We start from the raw sequence: 23,149 nt of genomic DNA on the forward strand, positions 1-23,149 counted from the left end.
GATAGTCACACAGGAAGCCAGAAGAATAATAGAGCAATGCTTTTGAAGGAAAATGATTTCCACCTTAGAGTTCTATATCCAGCCAAATTTTGTTGATTAAAAATGATGGTAAAGGCTTTTTTAGCCATGGAGATTCAGTTATCACCTGCAAACCTTTTAGGAGGCTGCTGCTGAATGTGTCTAGCAAAATGAGGAAGTGAATCAAAAAGGAGAAAGCACAAAACTAGGAAATAGGAGATCCAAACAAAGATAGAGTTGAAATGAATCCACAGGTTGCTGGGGGAGGGAAATCCTAACCTAACAACTATGCATTAGGCCTAGTTGGTAATGAGTTCAAATTTCAGTGAGTTTAGAAGCCTTTGGGAGAGATTTACCAAGAAAATCACAAGAAAATTTCTAGTGTGTTAGAAGTAACTGCAGAGAGATTTAAAGAACTGGGAAAAACTGGGGTTGAATTAGAGATGAGTGCATTGGAAACTAAGCAAATTGAAAAAGCGAAGACATATATTAACTCCAGGATTTAAAAAAAATATGTAGGAAAGGAAATATAATATGACATATATTTTACATGGCTCAGTTGTGAATAGCTTTTACAAAGTCATAATAATTTGAATTAAATAAAATTTAAAAAGATCTGGGGCCTGGTTTGATGGTCTTTGTGGGACATCTGGAAGAAACAATATGAAACTACTTTGGAGGGACACTCCACATCCCAAGCTACATTGGGTCTAACCAAAAAAAAATATGAAAACAAATGCTTGTTAAAACAAAACCACCGGAACAAAAAACACCAAACCAAAAAAGTTCTCCTGAAGATGAGGACTTACATGTTTTATAATAACAATTATAAACACATTTTTTGAGTGAGATACATAGTAAATATTAACTCAGTCACGCCTATTTTTTTTCTTCATAGTCTGTAATGTCTGATATTTAAGGAATGTGGATTGGTTGTAATAGTAAAATTTATTTTCTAATTTAGAAAGGACAAATTTTACTTAGTGTGCAGTTCATTTCCACATTTCCACATAATACACAATGGCACATTTTTTTTCTTTTTTCTTTTTTCTTTTTTTCTTTTTTTCTTTTTTTTTGAGACGGAGTTTTGCTCTTGTTACCCAGGCTGGAGTGCAATGGCGCGATCTCGGCTCACCGCAACCTCCGCCTCCTGGGTTCAGGCAATTCTCCTGCCTCAGCCTCCTGAGTAGCTGGGATTACAGGCACACGCCACCATGCCCAGCTAATTTTTTGTATTTTTAGTAGAGACGGGGTTTCACCATGTTGACCAGGATGGTCTCGATCTCCTGACCTTGTGATCCACCCGCCTCGGCCTCCCAAAGTGCTGGGATTACAGGCGTGAGCCACCGCGCCTGGCCTTCTTTTTTTTTTATTATTATACTTTACGTTCTGGGACGCATGTGCAGAATGTGCATATATATACATGTTCTTTGTTACATAGATATACATGTGCCATTGTGGTTTGCTGCACCCATCAACCTGCCATCTATGTTAGGTATTTCTTCTAATGCTATCTAAAGTTATTTCTTAAATGAAGTTAGCCTAATTTTATTTTCTCAGTGTGATATTTTAATTTTTTTTAACAGAGTAAAAAGAAGTTTGAAAGAGAATGTAGAGAGGCAGAAAAGGCACAACAGAGTTATGAAAGATTGGATAATGATACTAATGCAACCAAGGCAGATGTTGAAAAGGTAAGAAATACTCCAAACCAACTTTGATGTCAAAATACTATTACTTGCATAAGGAAGGTAGTTAACAACATTTGCATCAGTACAGTATTAGAATTTACTCAAGAGATATACTGTATTTAAGTCTAAAATATACAAATATTTGCCTACTTTAAATTGTACATATTGGTCTGAGAAAGTAATATGTGTTAATTTATTACAGTATCTTAGCTGCATTCAAATTTAGAGGAAAGATGTAGTTGCTACTGGGATTGAGTTTTTGTCCTATTCCACAGTAGGTTAGAAAGCCTAAGATGTGTCAATGAGGTAGTAACTAGTTAGTTAGAAAATAACTATTAAAATTTGACTTTGTACAAGAAATCAAGAGGCTCAGAACTATATTCTAAGTAAGCATGCTTTAAAGTATTTGTGGTTTTACACAGAGGTGGAAACACTATTGGATGCTGTATTATTAAAAAATCATTATTTAGTTTCACTATGATTTTAGTTTCATATTTTAGTTATATGTAGGTGGATCATAAAGACATGTTTTACTGTTAACTTTTTTAACAATCTGAAATATTCCTAAAGCTACCTGTTTTTCTCTTCTGATTAGAAGCACACTGTTTCAAGCTATAATGTTTTCATTTGTTTATGTAGTTTTTTATCTGGATTTGATAAGGAGAGACTATATTAGATTATTCTGACTTATTGCAATCAGAGAATACAACTGTAATGAGGGAGGGAAGAATATTATAATAAGGAGACCACTCTGACCATAAGATCTGCAAGTGTCTTCTTAAATTTTAAATGATATTAATAGTTTGAGAAAGTCATGCCACTTCATCATTCTTTTGATGTCACGTGTTGGCTTCTCCAGTGATAAAACCTAGTTTTAGTATAATTTTCAGAAAAGTGAATTTCTGTGATTTTGTTGTTATTCTTGGTAATAATTTTGACCAATTTGCCCCTAGGCCAAACAGCAACTGAATCTACGTACGCATATGGCTGATGAAAATAAAAATGAATATGCAGCACAATTACAAAACTTTAATGGAGAACAACACAAACATTTTTATGTAGTGATTCCTCAGATTTACAAGGTAAATCTTAGATATGGAGTTAATCTCATTTCAGAGTTGGAAGAGCTGGTCTTTAAATATAAAAACTTGTAAATCTTAGACATCAGAATCTTTCTAGATTCACTACTCATCAAGATGAGGGATGAGAGATTCCTTTATGATTACAGATTTGAAAATAAGTTTTTTCTGACTTTTAAGTCACACATTTTCTACACAGTTACTATTAGTGTTATAAACAGTTTACTAAAACAATGACATTAGTAAGATACATTTAAATACTGTATCATTAAGTATTTTGACATGACAAAGGAGAATTAATTGAATTTGTAATCTGTTCACTTAGAATTGAGATGTAGCTTTTTTATACTGAATCAGAGTCATTGGCATCAGTCCATATGGCAGAAATAAATCTTACAAAATGTATTTGTTGGCGTGACTTTTGCCTGCTTACCGTGTTGGCTCTGTTAGATGATAAATGTAATTCACATGTTGAGCTTGCTTATAAATCCTGTCTGTCATCACTTGATGATAACAGTTGCCAAACAGCCTCAGGTAAAAAAGACCTCAGAATTTTCATGAGGGTTAAATTATGTTATTGCCATTTCTAGAAAGAAGAGAAATTACAGAAAAGGGATTTAGTAAAACAGTGTTGATGAGGTAGTAGTATCTCAAAGAGCAGAGCTTATATGGGAAGAGTATCAGCTCAGGTATACTTTTTCTTCTTTATAAGGCAATTTGGAAATACAAAGGAAGCACAGTGAGAGTTGGTGGACTGGAGTGGGTATCAAATTCTGGTCATTGAATCCAGAAGACCAAGCCTGCCGGTCTTCACCGTGGTACTTTTCTAGGCTTAGTAGTTAAGTCTTCATATTCTGGGGAGACCATAACTTAGAGATAAACTACCTTCTCTGTTTTGGGCCTGATCCTTGCATTTGGACCTTTCTATGGGATCAATTCTTCTGTGAAAATGCAGGTCTCAAAGTCCCAGGCTGTGTGTGGGAGTTTGGGGACACAGGCAGTGTAACTGCTTCCTACAAAACAGAAAGGTCAGTGCTGGCAAATAGGATATGTCAAAAAAATGCCTTTATGTGTTCCAACGTATTTCCTAGTGGCACGTGCCAGTGAATTTTGAATTGTGAGGATTCTATATGTGCCCCTTTGAGCTTGTGACTTCCTGTTTTTCCTTATTGTCCCCAGCTCTGAGCTGTACACTGTGGTGGGTCTGGTTACCTGTTGATAAACAATGAGTGTAGACTGTTGGTCCAGCCAGGTCTTACCAAAGTACCCTGAATTAACTTGAGGTTAGAAGTCTTAGACTTGTATATGTTATGGGCCAATTGCTTAAAAAAAAAAAAAAAAAAGCAAAAAAACTAGAATTTTTTCTTCAAATGAAATGTTTCCTAGAAGCATAAACAAGAACTACTCTGATTGAAGAGTAAAAGGCGGGAATGGTATGCGGCAGGGAGCTGATAGCCAGTAAGGGATCCTTTTAGAAGACTAGAATACCAGTGTCATCTGGTTTTAGGAAAACAATACTAAGAGCCTTACTAAGTTTTTTCTTTCTTTTGCTCTTTAGCACGTCTCAGGTTTTAAGTATTGTACGTCAATAGCACTTGTTAAAAGGTATTAACAACAACAGTATAACTATGAGGGTAGAAATCTTTATTTTTTTGGTGGAGAGTCACTAATTGATCTCCTTTAGAATGATTGAAAAATTGTTTTCTTTTTTTTTAATTCTTGATTGTTAGCAACTACAAGAAATGGACGAACGAAGGACTATTAAACTCAGTGAGTGTTACAGAGGATTTGCCGATTCAGAACGCAAAGTCATTCCTATCATTTCAAAATGTTTGGAAGGAATGATTCTTGCAGCAAAATCAGTTGATGAAAGAAGAGTAAGTGCTACATAATTATCTTTGAATACGTCTGTTTGGTTTAGGTGTGCAGTTTAAGTTAGTGAAATGAGTTGGGAAAGGGATAAAGTAATCTGATGTGTAGGTGGTTCTAAATTATATTCTGTAGAAGAACGTACTGCGATAGATTCCTTTGAGTTCTAAGGTTCATTCTAAATGCAAAAGTTCTAATTCTTTCTTTAAAAAAAAAAATGATTTCTTAACTCTGTTCTTCTCTCACTAAGTTTTCAGTTCTTATCAAAGAGTCTAACCTAAGAACTATGTGTTACAAATTGTGTTAAACTATTAGTTTAGTGAAAATTTACAGAAGGAAATGATCAGAGTTGCGTTTGGCACTTGAACTATATCAAGAAATGTGGGTAGCATAAGGAGTGATGACTCATGAGGAGGAGGAAGGAGAGCATTTTGTGCAGATGAAACAGCATAGCCTTCCTCCCCTTGGGGAAATATCGGTAATCACATTGTATCTTGATTAAGGACTAGTGGTCTTTCATCTCAGTAAATGTTGACTGAGTGATCAAAAAGCATGGTTGGCAGAAACTGAGGAAAAGGCCGTAGCAAGAGAAGAGAACTGGTGTTTGGAGGGTATCACATGTGTGCTACATACTTTAGTCTTCATGAACCTATCAAGTAGATACTATATTAGTGAGGATCCTTTCTGTAACAACTGATAGAATTGTTCTTAAATTTAGAAAAGAGGATTTTTGGCTTCTTTGATTGGGAATTCCAAAGTGCATATGTATTTCAGCATGGCTGGACGCAACGTTATACAGTATCATTAGAGCCCTCTTCTCTCTTCTTACGCTTTAGCAAAGGGTTGCTGAGGGCAGCATTACTGACAAAAGGAAGCTGTGACTTAAGGATGACTTTGGACTAAATGAAGGGCAAAATGTACTATTAAAAGAAACAGGCAACAAAAGGGAGAGGTTGTTAGGGGTGGGGAGGAGTTTGTAGAGATATTCTGTTTGAAAATAATGAGTTTAAGAGTCAATAAAGCATTCAGATAGAGGTATGCATATCTAAAAACAATATGTGAGTTTAAAAGTTTTAAGTACATGATATTAAGTACATGATATTAAGTACATGTACATGTACAATACGTGAGTTTAAAAGTTTTAAGTACATGGTATTTAAAAGTTTTAAGTACATGGTATTAAACTTTATGTTTTCAAACATTTTTTGCCCTCAGTAGTGTTTATGAGATCTTTCCGTGTTGCTCTGTTAACATTCCACAGTGTATATTTAATTTATCTTTTCCCATGTTGGATGAGTTAGAAAGCCTTTCCTATTCATCTTTTACTCTCTCTTACAATTAGATGTTCTTTCCTCACTCCAAAGATTAGCTTCTTTGTAGACATCTATCTTTTAAAGCAAAAAAGCCTTTTTCCTTTGAAACTTCTCAAAATTTCTACTTGATAATAACCTCTTTCTGTATTCTTTTTGACAGTTAGGTCTTTCTTATCAGCTAACTAGTCCTCAGATAAATTTCAGGTATAAAAACATTTGATGAATATTATAAATTAATTAAGTGGTAATTTGCAAGTATTTTTCTTTTGGGATTAAAATATTTTGAGTTTATAGGAATAAAGTATTTACTTTAATGATTACTGTGGAATTATTTATTTAAATGGATATTTGTTGTTTTCTTGTACTGAATAAAATTTTGAAAGCTAATGTAGAATTATGAGCCAGTAAAATAGTTCTAAAACTTATGTTTCCTTTGTATAGGACTCTCAAATGGTGGTAGACTCCTTCAAATCTGGTTTTGAACCTCCAGGAGACTTTCCGTTTGAAGATTACAGTCAACATATATATAGAACCATTTCTGATGGGACTATCAGTGCATCCAAACAGGAGAGTGGGAAGATGGATGCCAAAACCACAGTAGGAAAGGCCAAGGGCAAATTGTGGCTCTTTGGAAAGAAGCCAAAGGTAAAAGTCATAAAATTCCTATATGCTAATCAATTTAAGTGTACCAATTAAAAGAATATGGGTATTGAATGGAAAATGGTTTACCATTAATGGAGAATAAATATTTTCACTTTGAATGATTCAGTTAACCTTTCTCTTATATTAGGAAACATAGTTTTATACCTTAATAGTAAGTTATTTATGGATTTAACATTTGACTACTGCATAATGGGTAAGAGTATTAACAAAGTTGTTAATATCTAGTTAAATTATATGCTTTTGAAGTTTCATTTGTATGTACTTCCCATCAGAATTTCTAAGGAAACATGATCTAACTAAAATACCACTGAAATTGCAATTCTCAATGGATTGAATGATTGACCACAGCCATAATAAATGTCAGATTAGGTTTTATAGATCATACTACTAAGATTGTTTTTGTCATCCATATATGTTTTTAATGGGAAGGGTTCAGTCTTGGTTAATTGAAGTTTAAAACAATTTTGAGTTTGCTAAGAGAATCTCTTAACTTGTTAGAACCTACCTTCTGAAGTGCTGTTTATTTTAGATAGATCTAGATCAGCATGTGAGCAAATGAAATAGATGGGTGCTGTGTCTTTCTTATCAATTAAGTGGTTGCAATAGTGTCTTATTAGCAAGGAGAATAGAGAAATACTTTTAATCTGATGTGCTATGTTTATATTTGATTGTTTTAATTCATTTTTTTGATCATGGCATATGAGTGTAGATAAAATTTAACTCATACTTACATCTTTAAAAGTACAATTATAACTAACTCATGCTTTATTTATGCTTTTAATAATATTGTTCAGTCAAGATGGGAAGTGAGGCCTGTTTTAGTCAGATCGAGGTAGCTAGAAGAGCTTAGACGTACAAGGAATACTATAATTAAAAGGAAAAGATGAAATAAGGATGAAATCGAAAGAGTCTGAGATCTGAGAGGAAAGCCATGAATGTAATGAAAGTTTTTTTGCCTATTTTTGATAATAATCAGTTATAGTTTTAATATTTTATGTGTCACATTACCTATTTACATAACTTTAGCTGTAGCTGCCACTTTATCTCTTAAGTACCATGGTAGTGCTAATATTCTAGAAATTAGAAGAGAATTTAAAAATCTAGGTCATATTGCTTTCTTTGACAGTGTAATTTGTGTATTCTATATTTTTAATCTGTCTGCTTATAAAAAGTAATCAAGTGAAATGGTACATTTTAAAAAGTAAATTTGATTTTTTAAAATGATAGTTTTGGGCAAAACTATGTTTACTTTCTCATAGTATTTTTATAGTAAACTTTATTTGAGGTATATTTTGTGAAAAGTATGTTGCCAAAAATAGAATTTTCATTTAGGAAAAAACTATGCACATTTGGCTTATTGATTCCTTTCTTTATTTCCATATTAGCCACAGTCCCCACCCTTAACCCCTACTAGTTTATTCACATCCAGTACTCCTAATGGGTCCCAGTTTCTCACATTCTCCATTGAGCCCGTGCATTATTGTATGAATGAAATAAAAACAGGGAAGCCCAGAATTCCTTCTTTCAGAAGCCTCAAAAGAGGGGTAAGTTTAATAATGGGTTAAAATGCATGATGGCCTATTGTGTGTGTAGTGTGGCTTTTAATACTCTCCACCCTCATTATAAGGCTCTCTCCTATAAATACATAGTTTAAAAACACCGCAGAATTAAGAATAGCTGCCCTCAAGTTAAAAACAACTCCTCTTTATAACATTTGAAATGCTCAACCATAAAAGAATGGTATTATAAAGAGGGTGCTGGGTACAATCATATTTGAGCTATTTTTTTGTTTATGTGCATATGTTCACCATTGTCTTGTAATGTATTTACATTTTTAAGACTTTCAGTAATTTGTCACTGGAGTTACTCTTGTAATAATTTGTCACCAATGCTGACTTTACCTGCCAATTTTATAAAGTATTATTTTGTTGACAATAAAATGTCAAGCTCAGTTTTAATTGCCCTGCTTACTTTGAGATGTATAAAACACAGTTGCAGTAATTAAAAAATATTAAAGATAGGTATTTTAAATATCAAGATTGTTGCAGATCAAATTGAGATAATATATTAGAAGGATATTATAAATTGTAAAGCCTACAAAAATACTAGGTATCACTGAGTAATGTTTACTAAACTGTTGCTTAGCAACAACTGTTAAACTACTAATAAATACATTAGTGTTACTCTATTATGTCAGTGAGGCTAATTTTTCTTGTTTATGTTTGATTTTAAGGGTGTGTACATTAGTGTTACTGTATTATGTTAGTGAGGCTAATTTTTCTTGTTTTTGTTTGATTTTAAAGGGTGTGCTTTCAATATTAATAGCCTGTAATTTAGATTCATTTATAAGATTTTGATTGGACATTTGAAAAACATAGGTTTGCTAACCCATAGTTGAGAAATCAGTCTATCAGTGTCATAAGAAGCCTAACAATAATAATCTAAAGTTAGGTTATTTTGTTCTTCCTTCTTCCCTTCCCTCCCTTCCTCTCTCCTCTCTTCTTTCCCCTTCTTTCCTTCTGTCTATTTTTCTTCCTTTCTGTCTTCAAATTACATTTTGGCCTCCTGTAGAAGAAGCTATATTAGTTTAGGGACAAGATTACATCTACGTTGCCTTAAAACATTCTGACAAACTTAACTGATGTTACTAATGCAGCAGAAATGTTCCAGGGTGTTGTGATTTTTTTTTTTTTGGACTTGTTTTTTCCTTCAATGACATGAACTTCTTTGCATCTATCTTACCTAATTCTATATGTGGATGGTAGGTAATTGATGACGTTTTGAAAAGTCACCATGTATTATAACTACAGGATGCCTATAATCACTTCTAAAAGCTCTGAACACACGTTTGAAAGACTTTTGAGAAATCGTATTTGGGATTTCTATTGCCTGAGTTACAAGGCTAGAACTAATTCCCATGGCAGTTTACTTATTTACTTATTTTTATTTTTAATTTTTTCTTATAGAGATGTTGATCTTGCTGTGTTGCCCAGACTGGTCTCAAACTCCTGGGCTCAAGCAATCCTCCCACTTCAGCCTTCCAAAGTTGTGGGATTACAGACATGAACCACCACTCCTCTGGCAATTTAGACTACACTAAATATTAGGTTGTTATATAAATCATGAGAAATAACTATGTTGTAGTCATGTTTTTGTAATCGTTTGTGTATCCTACATAATGAGTCTGCCAGGCCCAGTTAAAATAGTCATATTTTACACAATATAGTCATAGTCATATTTTATACATATAGAGGTACGAGGTGAGTGTAATTCTAAAAAAAAAAAAAAAAAAAAAAATGCTCAGGCAATTAGAGCTATGAGCCCTGGAGAGAGAAGCATAAATTTGCGTCATTTTATTTATTTTTATTGAATAAGTTTGTAGGTAGAATTTTACAACTGTAAAACGTAAAACTATTTGCTTGTTATTTGTTTCTCACAAATTATAAACATAAATTATTTTTATAGGGGCCTAGTTTTAGAAGGCTGAAATTCCCTCCCAGATTTATTACTAGCTACCACTCCAAAGAAGAAAACAGTGTACAAGGTAGAAAATATGACAAACCCAACTAGGGGTTGAGAGGACAGAGCAGGGAGGAAAGTGGATTACAACTAACAAATTTCTTTCTTTTGATGAGCATTTGTTATTTACTAGATATTATCTCAAAAACTAACCTACAGAGATTTTTTTTCCACTTAAGAATTTTCTCAATATAGAAAAATTCAAAAAGAGGGTAAGCTTTAGTAAACCTGCTTATGGAATTTTCAGTCTTATTAAGATTACAAAATAAGTCTAGAGGTTTCTTAAAACTGACAAGTTGTACCATTCAATTCAGAAACTTGTTTTGTGCAATATTTGCTGCACACTGCTTTTCCTAAATAACTTCTAAAAAATTACAATTTTTAAAAATCTTTTTCTTTTCCTTTTTAAAAGAAAAACTGGTGTGTACAGATCCCAGTATAAATTAAGGATATGAAAAATGTTGCATTACACCAGTGTTTTTCAGTTTGACTGTGGTATCAGTGGATTTTTTCTGAGGGAGGAAGGTCTAAAATTTCCTTCTGTGACATTAAGTTTTAACTGTTAATGGATATTTGAGGATATACCCAAACTTTACTTAAAATACAAACTAATAATTTTTACTCTATTGCTATTTTATCTGAGCTTTTTAAAGATACCGTTTTTTAAGTTATTTAGCAATGAGTTCAGGTTTTTTGTCTAAATTATTTATGACTTTATAGACTTTCAGAGACATTTTTCTAAGCTTTTATCTTTCCAGAGTAGTTCTCATGAGATTTTGTCCTATTTAAAATGAAATAACACCTAATAATTTTAATTGCTTGAATGGTTTCCTGTTTAGCTCTCTTACATTTATTAAATGTAGTTGAGTATATGAAATTTTCTAGTTTATGAGTATATGATAATTGTATATGAGAATAAGGTATTTTTGTATGGAACATGTATTACTTTAAAACCTTACAAAGAATATATGTCAAATATTTTTACAAAGAACTTGAGTTTTGTACATCTAATGATCAAATTTCCAATTGATAATTTAGTAAGACTAGATTAACAAAAAACTGAAACATTTGATATTTCATCTATAATTATCTTAATGTTTTCTCTAAAAGATTAACATAGAAATTAGATAATTTGCGTCACTTAGAAATTTTGCTGGTGAAAATTATAAAAGATAAGTCAGATTCAAATTCTTTAAATATTTTGGTGCTTGTCCTGTATATAATTTCATTTAATAACATTTTTTAAAGACTGTGAACATCTTTCTTTAAACCTTTTTATTTCCTTTCCAGGAGTTTTTTCATAGCAAAATAAATTGTGTTCTTTGTTTCTCAAAAATACTGACGGTCTAAAGAATGTTAAGCTTAATTTGAAAAGATAATGCATAGCGGTGACCAACTCATCAGAGATAAGGGGTAGATATTTTTGTCAGATTATTTATTAAAATTCATTCATATTTTTAATGTGAAATTTTACCTGACCTCCCCCTAACACTTTCTCTTAAAACATCATGATTTAGAAAACAGGGAAAAGTAAAAATTTTAGAAGCTGCTAACCAATTAAGATGAATGTGAAGATTAACTTTATAAAGCTCTGTTGCATATTCTGGGTCACCGTGTGTGTGTATGTGTGTGTGTGTGTGTAGTTGGGATGCTAGATAGATGCCATGCCAGTTGCAGAATCCTGACCCACAGAATGTGGGAAATATATCCATATCCATATTCATATCTATGTCTGTATACACACACATATATATGCATATATATAAAGTATAAGAGCACAACAGTTGGTCTCTCCAGAATCTCTGTCATTGCATATTTTCAGAAAGAATACATTCTAATCAATTTTCTAAAAATCGAAGTTGTTTTAAGTGTTCTTCAAGCATATGGATTTTAAAATAAAACCTGAAAAATAGAAGCTATATTTTTAAAGCAAAATTCAACCTATATATTTGTATGTATTTGGAAATGTGCATGGGAAACTTGAATCTAGATAACTCATTATTTTGATAATAGTGTGTTTTTAATGTATCTGTACGTTTAAAAAGATCTTAAAACGAAAGTAAAAATGTTCCCCTCACCTAACCATGGTATATTTAAATTCAAGCAGTACTTTGAAGTATAAAAATGCAGATAATAGTATTTTCTTTAATGCACTGGGATGAACATTCCATTTTTTAATATTTCATGTAAGATTTCTTTTTAAATGTTTAATCTTGGAGCTCATATTCAACTTTTCAGATGTTAGTAATTTGAGAATAAAGAGCTATAGAAGTTAAATTAACTTACATAAAATTCACTTTAAAAGAAAATGCATGATTACAGATAGAATGATTACTTTTAAGTTTTAGTTAAACATAGAAAATATCTGCCCATTATCAGTGTATGCTGCTTTTTTTTTTTTTTGCAAGTAATTTACTTTCCAAAATGTGCTTAAAATGGGTTTTCTGGCATAACTGTTTGGATTGTAAAATGTACATGATTTATTTTAGCATTGTAAAAAAAGAATAGGCTATTGCATCTTCTGTATTATGGTTTCCTGTGAATAATTTACCATTTCTTTCTGTTTTCCATTGAACTATTCAGTGGTCGGTGAAGATGGTAAGCCTTATGTGCTGATCTATATACTGTGCCAACATTAAGTAATCTCAAAACATTGTTTTGTTTAATTCAAAACAAGTGGTAAATTACATCCCACGTTTTCACCTTGTTTGTTTTTTCTTTTTATGGTTTAATTCATAGTCCAGCATATGCCAGCACTCTTGATGTCATAAGATTAGAAAATAATGTGGTTAATTGTCATCAACCCATTAAGTTCTTAAATGTCATTGAATGGAGTCCTTGTCATGTTACATAGGAGTATAAAATTAAACATTTTTAAATGGTTAAACATTTTTAAAGATTACATGGTGGAGCCACACTTTGTTATGCAGAAGGAAAATTTAGCAAATATTATTTTACTTAATATTCTTTAAAAATCATATACATTTGATTTGTAGTTTTATCACGAGAATCATTAGATTTTTCAAAAAAGAAAGAAAAATTTCCTTCTAGTATCATTATGGAGTTAGTGCTTGGTTCTTCTGTACTGTTTAAGGAGAATAGAAGCACAGATGATCTAAATATCGTGTGTGTGTGTGTGTGTGTGTGTGTGTGTGTGTGTGTGTGTTGCAGGGGGATGGTGTGTGTGTTTGGGATGTTCCTTTGTATGTTTATTTATTTCAAACAAATGAATGGAGCTACATTAGGAACTAACCCCAAAATTATTGTATAGAAAGCTATTGGAAAATAGACTACTCTTTTTTACCCTGTTGGAATCAGCCTTTTATAAATTTCCTTTGTAGTAAGAGAGGTTGTTAAATGCCTCAGAGGTCTTCTGAACATCCATAGGAAATAGAGTTGAGTTTAATTCTTGTATTCCATGTAAGAATAGGGTTCTCATGGCAAAAGGGATATTAGAAACGTAAGTACCTCAGTATTTACTGTTCATAAATTTGAGAAGAAGGTTTGATAAGGGCTAAGTGGAATTCTGGCAGATTTACTTCTAGGTTATTGTAATTTTATTATAATTAAAAAAATTACTAAATTTTTCAAGATTTTCAGAAATACTTTTAAAATTTAAATTAGGAAGTTTATTTTTGGCATATATATATAAGTTTTCAAAACTTGTACTGCTTGCCTGTAATCCCAGCTATTTGGGAGGCTAAGGCGGGAGGATTGGTTGAGCCCAGGAGTTCGAGGCTGTAGTAAGCCATGAGAGCTATGATCACTCAACTGCATTCCATTGTGAGCAACAGAGTGAGACCCTACAAAAAACCCTCAACTCCAAATTAGATTAAATATGACGAATTTATGTTGAGAATTAACCAATAAATCTGAAGGAACTTCATATAGGAAGTTTCACCATTGATTTATTTAGGTCAGGTTGGGTTGATTGATATCCTTGTTTCTGGTGACTGGTAAATGAGAAAAAACAAAAACCACTTAGGATGCCCTACTTTTTCCAGCAAGCTTGTTGAATATCCATAATGTGCAGGCCACTGGGGAAAGATACTAGGGATTCTGTTATTAATTAAACTATATTTGATCATAGCTCATCCTAGGAGTGAATTTTTTCTTCTCTAAAAGTAAATGCATCATTCTTACTCACAGTGAAATAAAGCTATTTAGCATATGTTACAGGCATAAGAGGCCCAAAGAGCAAGAATGTCTTTGTTTTGAGAGCTCCTTTTAGCATCACTTTAACAAATGGAATCATATTTATATTCTTTTGTTTGTTGTTTTAGACGGAGTCTCACTCTTGTCGCCCAGGCTGGAGTGCGATGACGCAGTCTCGGCTCACTGCAACCTCTGCCTCCTGGGTTCAAGCAGTTCTCCTGCCTCAGCCTCCCAGGTAGCTGGGATTACAGGTTTCTGCCACCATGCCTGGCTAATTTTTTGTATTTTTGGTAGAGACAGGGTTTCACCTTGTTGGCCAGACTCCAGGCTGGTCTCGAACTCCTGACCTCAGGTGATCCACCCGCCTCGGCCTCCTAAAGTGCTAGGATTAGAGGCATGAGCCACCCTGTCTGGCCTCATATTTATATTCTTAAAATAACCATTTTGGAAAGAAAATGAATAGTGACAGGCATCATCAGTTTCTGGAGTATATATAAAGAAGTAATATAGGTTTATATTAAATAGATTCAATAGCTGCTAATATTGGTTCTGTTGTAATCTCTAATAACATAAGTAACAGTGATTAAAATAACATTTAAGGGGAAGACATCATTTGGATCAGATGTTTACATTTAAATACTAGCACTTTTTCTTAAATTGCATAGTTTATTGAATATCAGAACTTTAAAAAATTTTCAGACATCAAGCATCTTTCCTAAAAAGCATTTTATCATTCTTTCTCAACTGAGGTATGTTATTTGGTTTACAAAAGGATAATAGAAAATATACCCCTTGTTGGAATATAATTTCTGCTCACTAGACAGTTGTATCTTTTGTTTTTTTAATGACCAGGTATGTTTTGAATGGTTTAATCGTTCAAAGATTATCTGTAGTATTTTTTTTTGAGACTGGGTTTTCCTTTTGTTGCCCAGGCTGGAGTGCAATGGTGTGATCTCAGCTCACCGCAGCCTCCACCTCTCGGGTTCAAGGGATTCTTCTGCTTCAGCCTCCCGAGTAGCTGGGATTACAGGCATGCACCACCACACCTAGCTAATTTTTGTATTTTTAGTAGATGGGGTTTCTCCATGTAGGTCAGACTGGTCTAGAACTCCTGACCTCAGGTGATCCACCAACCTTGGACTCCCAAAATGCTGGGATTACAGATATGAGCCACCATGCCAAACCGCCAAGCCCTATATGTAGTATTAAAGTATATTTCATTAGATTGTCCTTGTGAGGTAAGTTTCTTAATTATATTCATATTTTTAGTTTGAACATTTGTAACATTCTGAATGTCATAGCAATGGGTTTGATTTGGAAATGTTGTGATATGTTATATACAAAACAATACCCTGTATAGACAAGAGATGTTACGTGTTTCCATTTTGTTGTTGTTGCTGTAAGAAGGTTTATATGTATTCATTATAACTGCCAAGATTTGAAAGTAATGTTATACTACCTACCGGTTACCTGTATCTGGGTATAATTTTAACATATTTTGTTTCATGGCTTTATGAAATGACAGGAATTTGAGCTTTCTTCAGTTCAATTGTTTTCATTAACATATATGCATAAACGCATACATCTATGTAGATTTTTTTAAGGGGTTGCTTGAGGCAAATTTGAAATTAAACTTAAGATTGGTATGTATTCTTATTTTATAGCAGGTATATTTTAAAAATAACATTTCCCAAAAATGTCTATTATAATGATGTAGATTCTCTTTTCAGGGCCCAGCACTAGAAGATTTCAGTCATCTGCCACCAGAACAGAGACGTAAAAAACTACAACAGCGCATTGATGAACTTAATAGAGAGCTACAGAAAGAATCAGACCAAAAGTATTATTCCTTTAAGTCTTCTCTATCATTATTACTTATTTTAGGATTTACATTGAGTGACACCCTTAAATGTGATGTACAGAAGGTTTAAAAATCATATATCCTAATTGAAATCTTTTGGGAGAAAATTATACTCCTACACTGGAAATTTTTATGGTTGTCCTGTCATAGGTAAAAATGAAATGTTAGAGAATTTCCTTGGTTACAGATTTTTATTGGATGCTAATAGTATATATTTATGCCTTCATTAATTTGCAAAAAAAATTCTTGATGTTTTATTATCAAGACTAGTTTCACCAGCACTAACCACTTCTTATACTTTGATACATTTTTATTTTGCTTCTATATATAAATTGATTTCAGTAGCAACCTGAGGCTATTTTTTTTGTAGCAAAACCTTTGGCAAACAGTGCTTGATTACTTATGACTTCATATTTGTTCACACATAGGTTTACTTTTTTTTTCATTTTTACAAAAAGTTTTCTCTAGTTTAATTTTTAAAAAATGGACAAAGAAGAATTATGATCATTAAAGTGTTACTACAGTGAGTTGGTGACTTGCTATATCTTCACTGAGGATAAAATTGGGGCTTAAATTGTAGCATGAAAGATTGAAGTTTTGATGTTAAAAATTAGCGTATCAGGTATGATGTGGCACTTAATCATAATGAAATACTGCAGTACCTTTGATTCTAATTTACAGTAGCTATATTCTGTAAAGTCACTGCGAACATTGAATTATGGAATACCAAAAAAATTGCTCTTAGGGTGATACAATGTTAGGCTCTAGGTAGCCTCTGGTACAATGTTTCCATCAGCTAATTGACACATAACTTGTTTTATTTATGTTTCTGTGTAAAGACACCTTATTTAATATATGATGTTGATTTATTAACTTAGAATTTTTCTAATAGCACTGTAACTCGTGCTTGAACAAAGCTTATCTAAGACATGATTTTCTCGTAATAATATTACAGCCTTCTTGTACTTAAGAACACTAGACAGCATTTCATTGCTATGATTTGGGGCTATTTTAAACACCAAGATCAACAAAAAGCACAAAAATGTGAGAAATACTGCACTAAATGAGTAGATTGCAAAAAGGATACATGTCCAGAACATGAGAATACAAGCAAGAAGGCCAGAGTATCACCTGGTTTGACCTCAGCTTGGAAGTTGAATGTACCTCTGATGACTCAGATTTTTCTCTGATCTCTCCATGTTCAAAACAAGAATAAAGGCATAGAAATGTGAATGTTCTTGCAATGGTCTGGAATTGGTGCTAATCCAGAGAGGCTTGGTTAAAAATATGGAGCATAATAACAGAAGTTGAGGATGAAGAAGTATAGGACTTGTGAAAAATCCTGAATGCTTTTCTGTTGAGTTCTGTAGGTATTACAATCCCCAGTTATTGAGAGAAGGGGTAACATTATTAGCTGTGTGTGCTAAAAGATAATAGAAAGCTGTATGAAGAGTAAATAGTATAGGAGAGATTGGAGATAGAAGACTTTAACAGTCGAGGTGAGAGATGCTGAGGGCCTAAATTAAGGCATGACTATGGGAACAGAAAGGAGGAATAGATAAAAGCGATTTCAGAGCCAAAGTAGGTTGTACTTTTAACCTGATTGGATGCTGGAGAAGAGAAAACAATGGAGGAAGCTTTAAAAAGTGGGGGCTTGCAGCTATAGATTTAATTGCAATAATAAGGAAAAGGTTTAGGACAAAGATAAAGATTTTGATGTTGATTTTTGAAATGTGAAAAATCCATATTGGAAGTGTACAGTTGGGTTTGGAAATGTGAATCTAGAATTCAGGAGAGAAAGGGATCTGGAGATATGCATTTGAAAATCATCTGAAGATGGATGATATTAAAACAGTAAGAGATCATCAACAGGACTGTAGGAAGAGATGAGAGGAAACCTTTGTCATTTTATGTAATATGCATTTAAAGATTGAACAAAGAAGGAGAAGAAGCCAGTGAAGGAAATTGTGAGAAAGCAGAGGTGAGGAGGAGGAAGAAGAAAATGTAACCTTCAGGAAGTCATGAAGGAAAAGAATATTAAGGAGTGTTAGGCAATAGTGTTGGATGTTAGAGTCAAGGACAGCTAATGGAGGCATAACCGATTATAATATGATTAGAGAATAGGAGGTAGGTTGTGAGGAATTGGCAAATGACTGACTTTGGGTGGGGGCAAGTTAAAGCTGCCATTCCTATTTCTAGCAGAGGTGAGTGGGAGGACGATGATGATGTATGAGCTAAGGAACACTGTGGAATACTGTGGCTGGGTGGGAATGTAATGAGTTTGATTTGGGACATGATGAGCTGAAGAATATTGAAAAATATTCTTCCAGCCCTTGATTGTGTGTGTGTGTGTGTGTGTGTGTAGATACAAATAAAATTCCTTGTTTAGAAAGCAGGAAATAAGAAATGAACTCTGTTCTCTTTTGGTATTCCGACTTCTTCATAAATTACTGACTCTATATATGTTATCACCTTTATGCAGATTGTCTAATCAGATCATGTTAGACAAACTTAAAAAGATACGGCTCTACTTAAGATTAAGCTGCATACGAGTCCCCAGAGTCAAATAAAACTCTTTTATCTGGAAGTGTATGAAGTTAATATTTAATTCTGTGGTTTCCTTCTCTTTTTCAGAGATGCACTCAACAAAATGAAAGATGTATATGAGAAGAATCCACAAATGGGGGATCCAGGGAGTTTGCAGCCTAAATTAGCAGAGACCATGAATAACATTGACCGCCTACGAATGGAAATCCACAAGAATGAGGTAGATATTTTATTCAGCAGTTGTCAAGATAAATTATTTTTATAAACTTCATTGTGATAGATTGGTTTTTATTAGAATTATCTTCAAATGTTTATATTTAATTTTAGGGTTTATGATCTAAAAGGATTGTGGTGTGTATTATTTAATCTCATTGAAGTTTTTTTTTTATTTAAACCTTTATATAAAACTAAACATTTATACTATATTTTGAATCAGCTGTAAAGTTGATCATTTGACCAATTTGGAATAAAGATTTCACAGCTCTAAGAATTACGTGATTATAAAAACTTAAAGCACATTTTAAATGCAGAATATCTTAACAAGCTTTTAAACGTTATTTATTGAGCTCAGTCGTTTGCTTTTTTTTTCCTAAGGCTTGGCTCTCTGAAGTTGAAGGCAAAGCAGGTGGGAGAGGAGACAGAAGACATAGCGGTGACATAAATCATCTTGTAACACAGGGACGAGAAAGGTCATTTTTTGTATTTTATTTGTATTCCTTCTCCCCAAAGTTTTCTCATCCTTTTGTCCTAAACTTTATACAATTGGTTTTCTCCCAAATTTAACAAGTTCAGCTTTCAATAACCTCAGTCTTTTGAACCTAAGTAATTTTCTTTAGTGATAATTACAGGTGAAGTAGGAAAATTCATCTTGCTAGTCAGTCAGTCCTAGTTTATTGTGCTTCCAAACACAGAGCTAGGAACATAGAAAATTCTTGGAGCTACAATCTGAGGGCATAGGCTCCTCGGGCATGGGAAGCTTTCCTAAGGTTCAGGTGGAGTTAGGGTCACTTATGCCAAAGAAAAATTTTACTATCAAATAGCTCAAAGTTTTGTGAAGGAAAAAAAAACACATATTGTTAGTCTAGACCAGAGCTTCCAAAAGACATTTTGCTAAGTTCTGTACCACTTGTGACATTTCTTTTTTGATGTATTATATCTTTTTTCCCATAATAAAAGTCCACAAATTAGGATTCGCCTTAAAGAAGAATGTAAGAGATCTAGTAATAACTCCTAGTTTTCTACTTAATTACAGTGTAATCTGAGCAAGTTCTTTTTTAATGCTTCCTGAGTCTCAATTTTCTGAAATATAAATGGAGGTAAAAATATCCATCCTTCAAGTTTGTTATTAAAAAAGTAAATAATGTACATAAAGCACCTAGTAGCAAATAGCGGTAATAATAGTATCACTTCTTGAAGGAGTACGTATCTTTAATATATCAAGAGATATCCACAAATTGCTGTTTTTTGTTTTTAGGTAAAACTCAGGTTAAAAGGATCTAATTTCTTTGGCATGTGTTATTTCTCTGGCTTCCAGGCTTACTGAAAGTACTGTTAAAATCTAATTTTGGCCGGGTGTGGTGGCTCTCGCCTCTAATCTCAGCACTTTGGGAGGCCGAGGCAGGCGGATCATGAGGTCAAGAGTTTGAGACCAGCCTGACCATCATGGTGAAACCCTGTCTCTACTAAAAATACAAAAATTAGTCAGGTGCGGTGGCATATGCCTGTAATCCCAGCTGCTTGGGAGGCTGAGGTAGGAGAATCGTTTGAACCCGGAAGGCGGAGGTTGCAGTGAGCCAAGATCATGCCACTGCACTCTAGCCTGAGCAACAGAGCAAGACTCTGTCTCAAAAAAACAAACAGTATCTAATTCTGTAAAATTTTCTATTCAATCTAATTTAGTCGTTTGATTCTTCAGCAAAATTATTCACAATTTTCTCTGATTTAAAAAATTTTAAGAAAAATATATTTGTATTACTTGCCGTTTTTTGGATTTTTTTGTTACCAACTTCCTTGTTACCGTGGTTAGTTGGAAATTAACTTTACTTTTTATTTTAGTTGAGAATCTTTTAATTTTCAGTGACAGAGTGAACACTTTACCCATGCTGGCTTAAACTAAACATGGACTTCATTGGCTGACTTTAGGGAGAGCTTGGTCTGGGAACTTAGATGTTATCCTCAGGACTCAATTTTTCTCCACCTCACAGCTTTGCCTTCTATTGTGTTGGCTTCATTTTAAGGGTCCAAAGCTCTAGGCAATTAATTCCTCTGGGTTCAAGTCCAATAGAAAAGGGACAGAGTGAATTCTCTTCCAAGAGTCCCAAAGAAAAGTCCCTGTGCATTTCTCACATCTGATTGGGTTACGGGACTACTTATGAACTACGTATTTACTCTGGTCACGCAAATGCTTGCTCTGACGGCCACTCCAGATCCAGAATAGAAACAACTCCACCTGAAGCATGTGAACTAAACATGGGGCTACATGGGGCCCCTAAGGAATTTTAGGGTGATAACTTTGGGATGATGGAAGGACAAGTGTCTAGAACATTTTTCTGTTTTTATCTCTAGACCCATGATAGTGAGATGTCTTTACTGAGTAATGCTTTGTGCCTAGAATATTGTAATCTTGTCATTTTTTTTTTATTTCAGGAAATTCAGCAAAGCAGCATTCTCTATTAGAAGTAATTTGTATACTTGACGTTTGAAAAAAAGAGGGCTTAAGTGGAAACCATGCCATTAATATTTAATTTGTGGAATTGATCCTGAGGAGATCCATCTATAAATAATATGTAGAATTCTCATGTTTATGATACTTGATCAGAGATAATTTTTTGTTTTATAGTCCTGAGGGAAGTTACACTGATGATGCAAACCAGGAAGTCCGTGGGCCACCCCAGCAGCAGGGTCACCACAGTGAGTTTGATGATGAATTTGAGGATGATGATCCCTTGCCTGCTATTGGACACTGCAAAGCTATCTACCCTTTTGATGGTATGATTTTCTTAATAATATTGTATTTGATAAAATTGATTTTTAGGCCAGGCTCAGTGGCTCACGCCTGTAATCCCAGCACTTTGGGAGGCCGAGGTGGGTGGATCACAAGGTCAAGAGATCAAGACCATCCTGGCCAACATGGTGAAACCTTGTCTACTGAAAATACAAAAAATTAGCTGGGCGTGGTGGCGTGTGCCTGTAATCCCAGCTACTTGGGAGGCTGAGACAGGAGAATCGCTTGAACCCAGGAGGTGGAGGTTGCAGTGAGCTGAGAACGTGCCATTGCACTCCAGCCTAGGCAACAAGAGTGAAACTCCGTCTTAAAAAAAAAAAAAAAAAAAATTGGTTCTTTAAAAGTATTTACATCAAGTCATTCCCTGTAGTGTCCTTATTTAAGTAATACACATCAGAAAATTATTATAATTCCATTTCTTTAGTATGTATACTTTTGTTATAACTGTATTACGAATATAGGGATTTTTCTTCCATACATGGAATTAAAAGGAAATTACTCATGTTGCTAGCGTCCTAATACAGACTATTAATTATCAGCTTTGGTCAGTGCAGAATTTTCACCAGAGTTCTTACTAATGCGTACATGTACAAAATAAAGTTGAGGCAGCTTGAGCATCAGCCCAACCCAGGAAGCAGATACTGGTGAATGTCACTTCATGTTCTTCCTTGTAGCTTACTAACGTTGAGAGACAGGTATGAGGCATAGCTAGCTGAATGCCGTCATCATATCCTGAGTCTGTAGGCCACCTGTTTAGATAAAAGTGGGAGAGAATGTCTTAGCTTCTGAGAACGTAGTAAGACTATGCCATCTCTTACCCTATGAAAGTTGAAGAACAAACTGTGGGAGGGAAGGAAGGCACCGAGGCCCTCTTCTGTAGATTTTTAGTTCTTCTTTCTCTTGGACTCTGAAAAATACTTTCCTTCAACCAATAGGAGAGAGCTAAGTAACACTTTCATAAATAAATTGTCATGAAATGGTACATGATTTGAGGTATTTTTCCCCCTTCATGTTGGTTTAAAATTGAGCAAAGTCTCTAGTAACCTCCTGTTAGAAAATATATTAAATTTAAGACCTTGTAGCCAAGTGCAGTGATGTGCCCCTGTAGTCTCAGTCACCTGGGAGGCTGCAGCAGGAGGATCGCTTGAACCCAGAAGTTCAAATCCAGCCTGGGCAGTAAGACCCTATCTCTTTAAAAAAAAAAAAAAACAAACTTACTATGATGTTATCTAGAGAGTAGGGAAGTCATTTATTGTGTTAAATGAAGATTCAGTTGTGAAATTGTTACTGCTAAGCAGGTTGGCGGTAGTTGGGGATAGAGAATAAGAGAGTTACGTATGGCCATTCTGCTTCTACCGTCACTAGAGTCACACCTATATTTTTCTCTGCTCTCCCTTCAAACTATATATTTTTTCCTTCTTTCTTCCTACTCT

General features: G+C 33.9%; 1 protein-coding gene across 3 annotated transcripts in view; it reads left to right on the forward strand.

Moving 5' to 3' along the window:
- The window catches only part of FNBP1L (formin binding protein 1 like), a 102,872-nt gene that overhangs the window by 75,672 nt on the left and 4,051 nt on the right, over positions 1 to 23,149 (forward strand). For 2 of the 3 annotated variants that reach the window (XM_012439677.2, XM_012439678.2), the window contains exons 6-15: positions 1,605 to 1,709; positions 2,660 to 2,788; positions 4,516 to 4,662; positions 6,409 to 6,612; positions 8,016 to 8,174; positions 12,733 to 12,747; positions 16,035 to 16,144; positions 18,800 to 18,932; positions 19,307 to 19,401; positions 21,552 to 21,700. In XM_012439677.2, the coding sequence (XP_012295100.1) occupies positions 1,605 to 1,709; positions 2,660 to 2,788; positions 4,516 to 4,662; positions 6,409 to 6,612; positions 8,016 to 8,174; positions 12,733 to 12,747; positions 16,035 to 16,144; positions 18,800 to 18,932; positions 19,307 to 19,401; positions 21,552 to 21,700 (1,246 nt within the window). The remainder of the gene's footprint in view (positions 1 to 1,604; positions 1,710 to 2,659; positions 2,789 to 4,515; positions 4,663 to 6,408; positions 6,613 to 8,015; positions 8,175 to 12,732; positions 12,748 to 16,034; positions 16,145 to 18,799; positions 18,933 to 19,306; positions 19,402 to 21,551; positions 21,701 to 23,149) is intronic. The other variant, XM_012439680.2, reaches the window with a different exon arrangement.

Source organism: Aotus nancymaae, unplaced genomic scaffold (assembly GCF_030222135.1).
Source record: "Aotus nancymaae isolate 86718 unplaced genomic scaffold, 86718_ANA_hifiasm-v0.15.2.pri h1tg000122l, whole genome shotgun sequence".
Lineage (NCBI taxonomy): Eukaryota > Metazoa > Chordata > Mammalia > Primates > Aotidae > Aotus > Aotus nancymaae.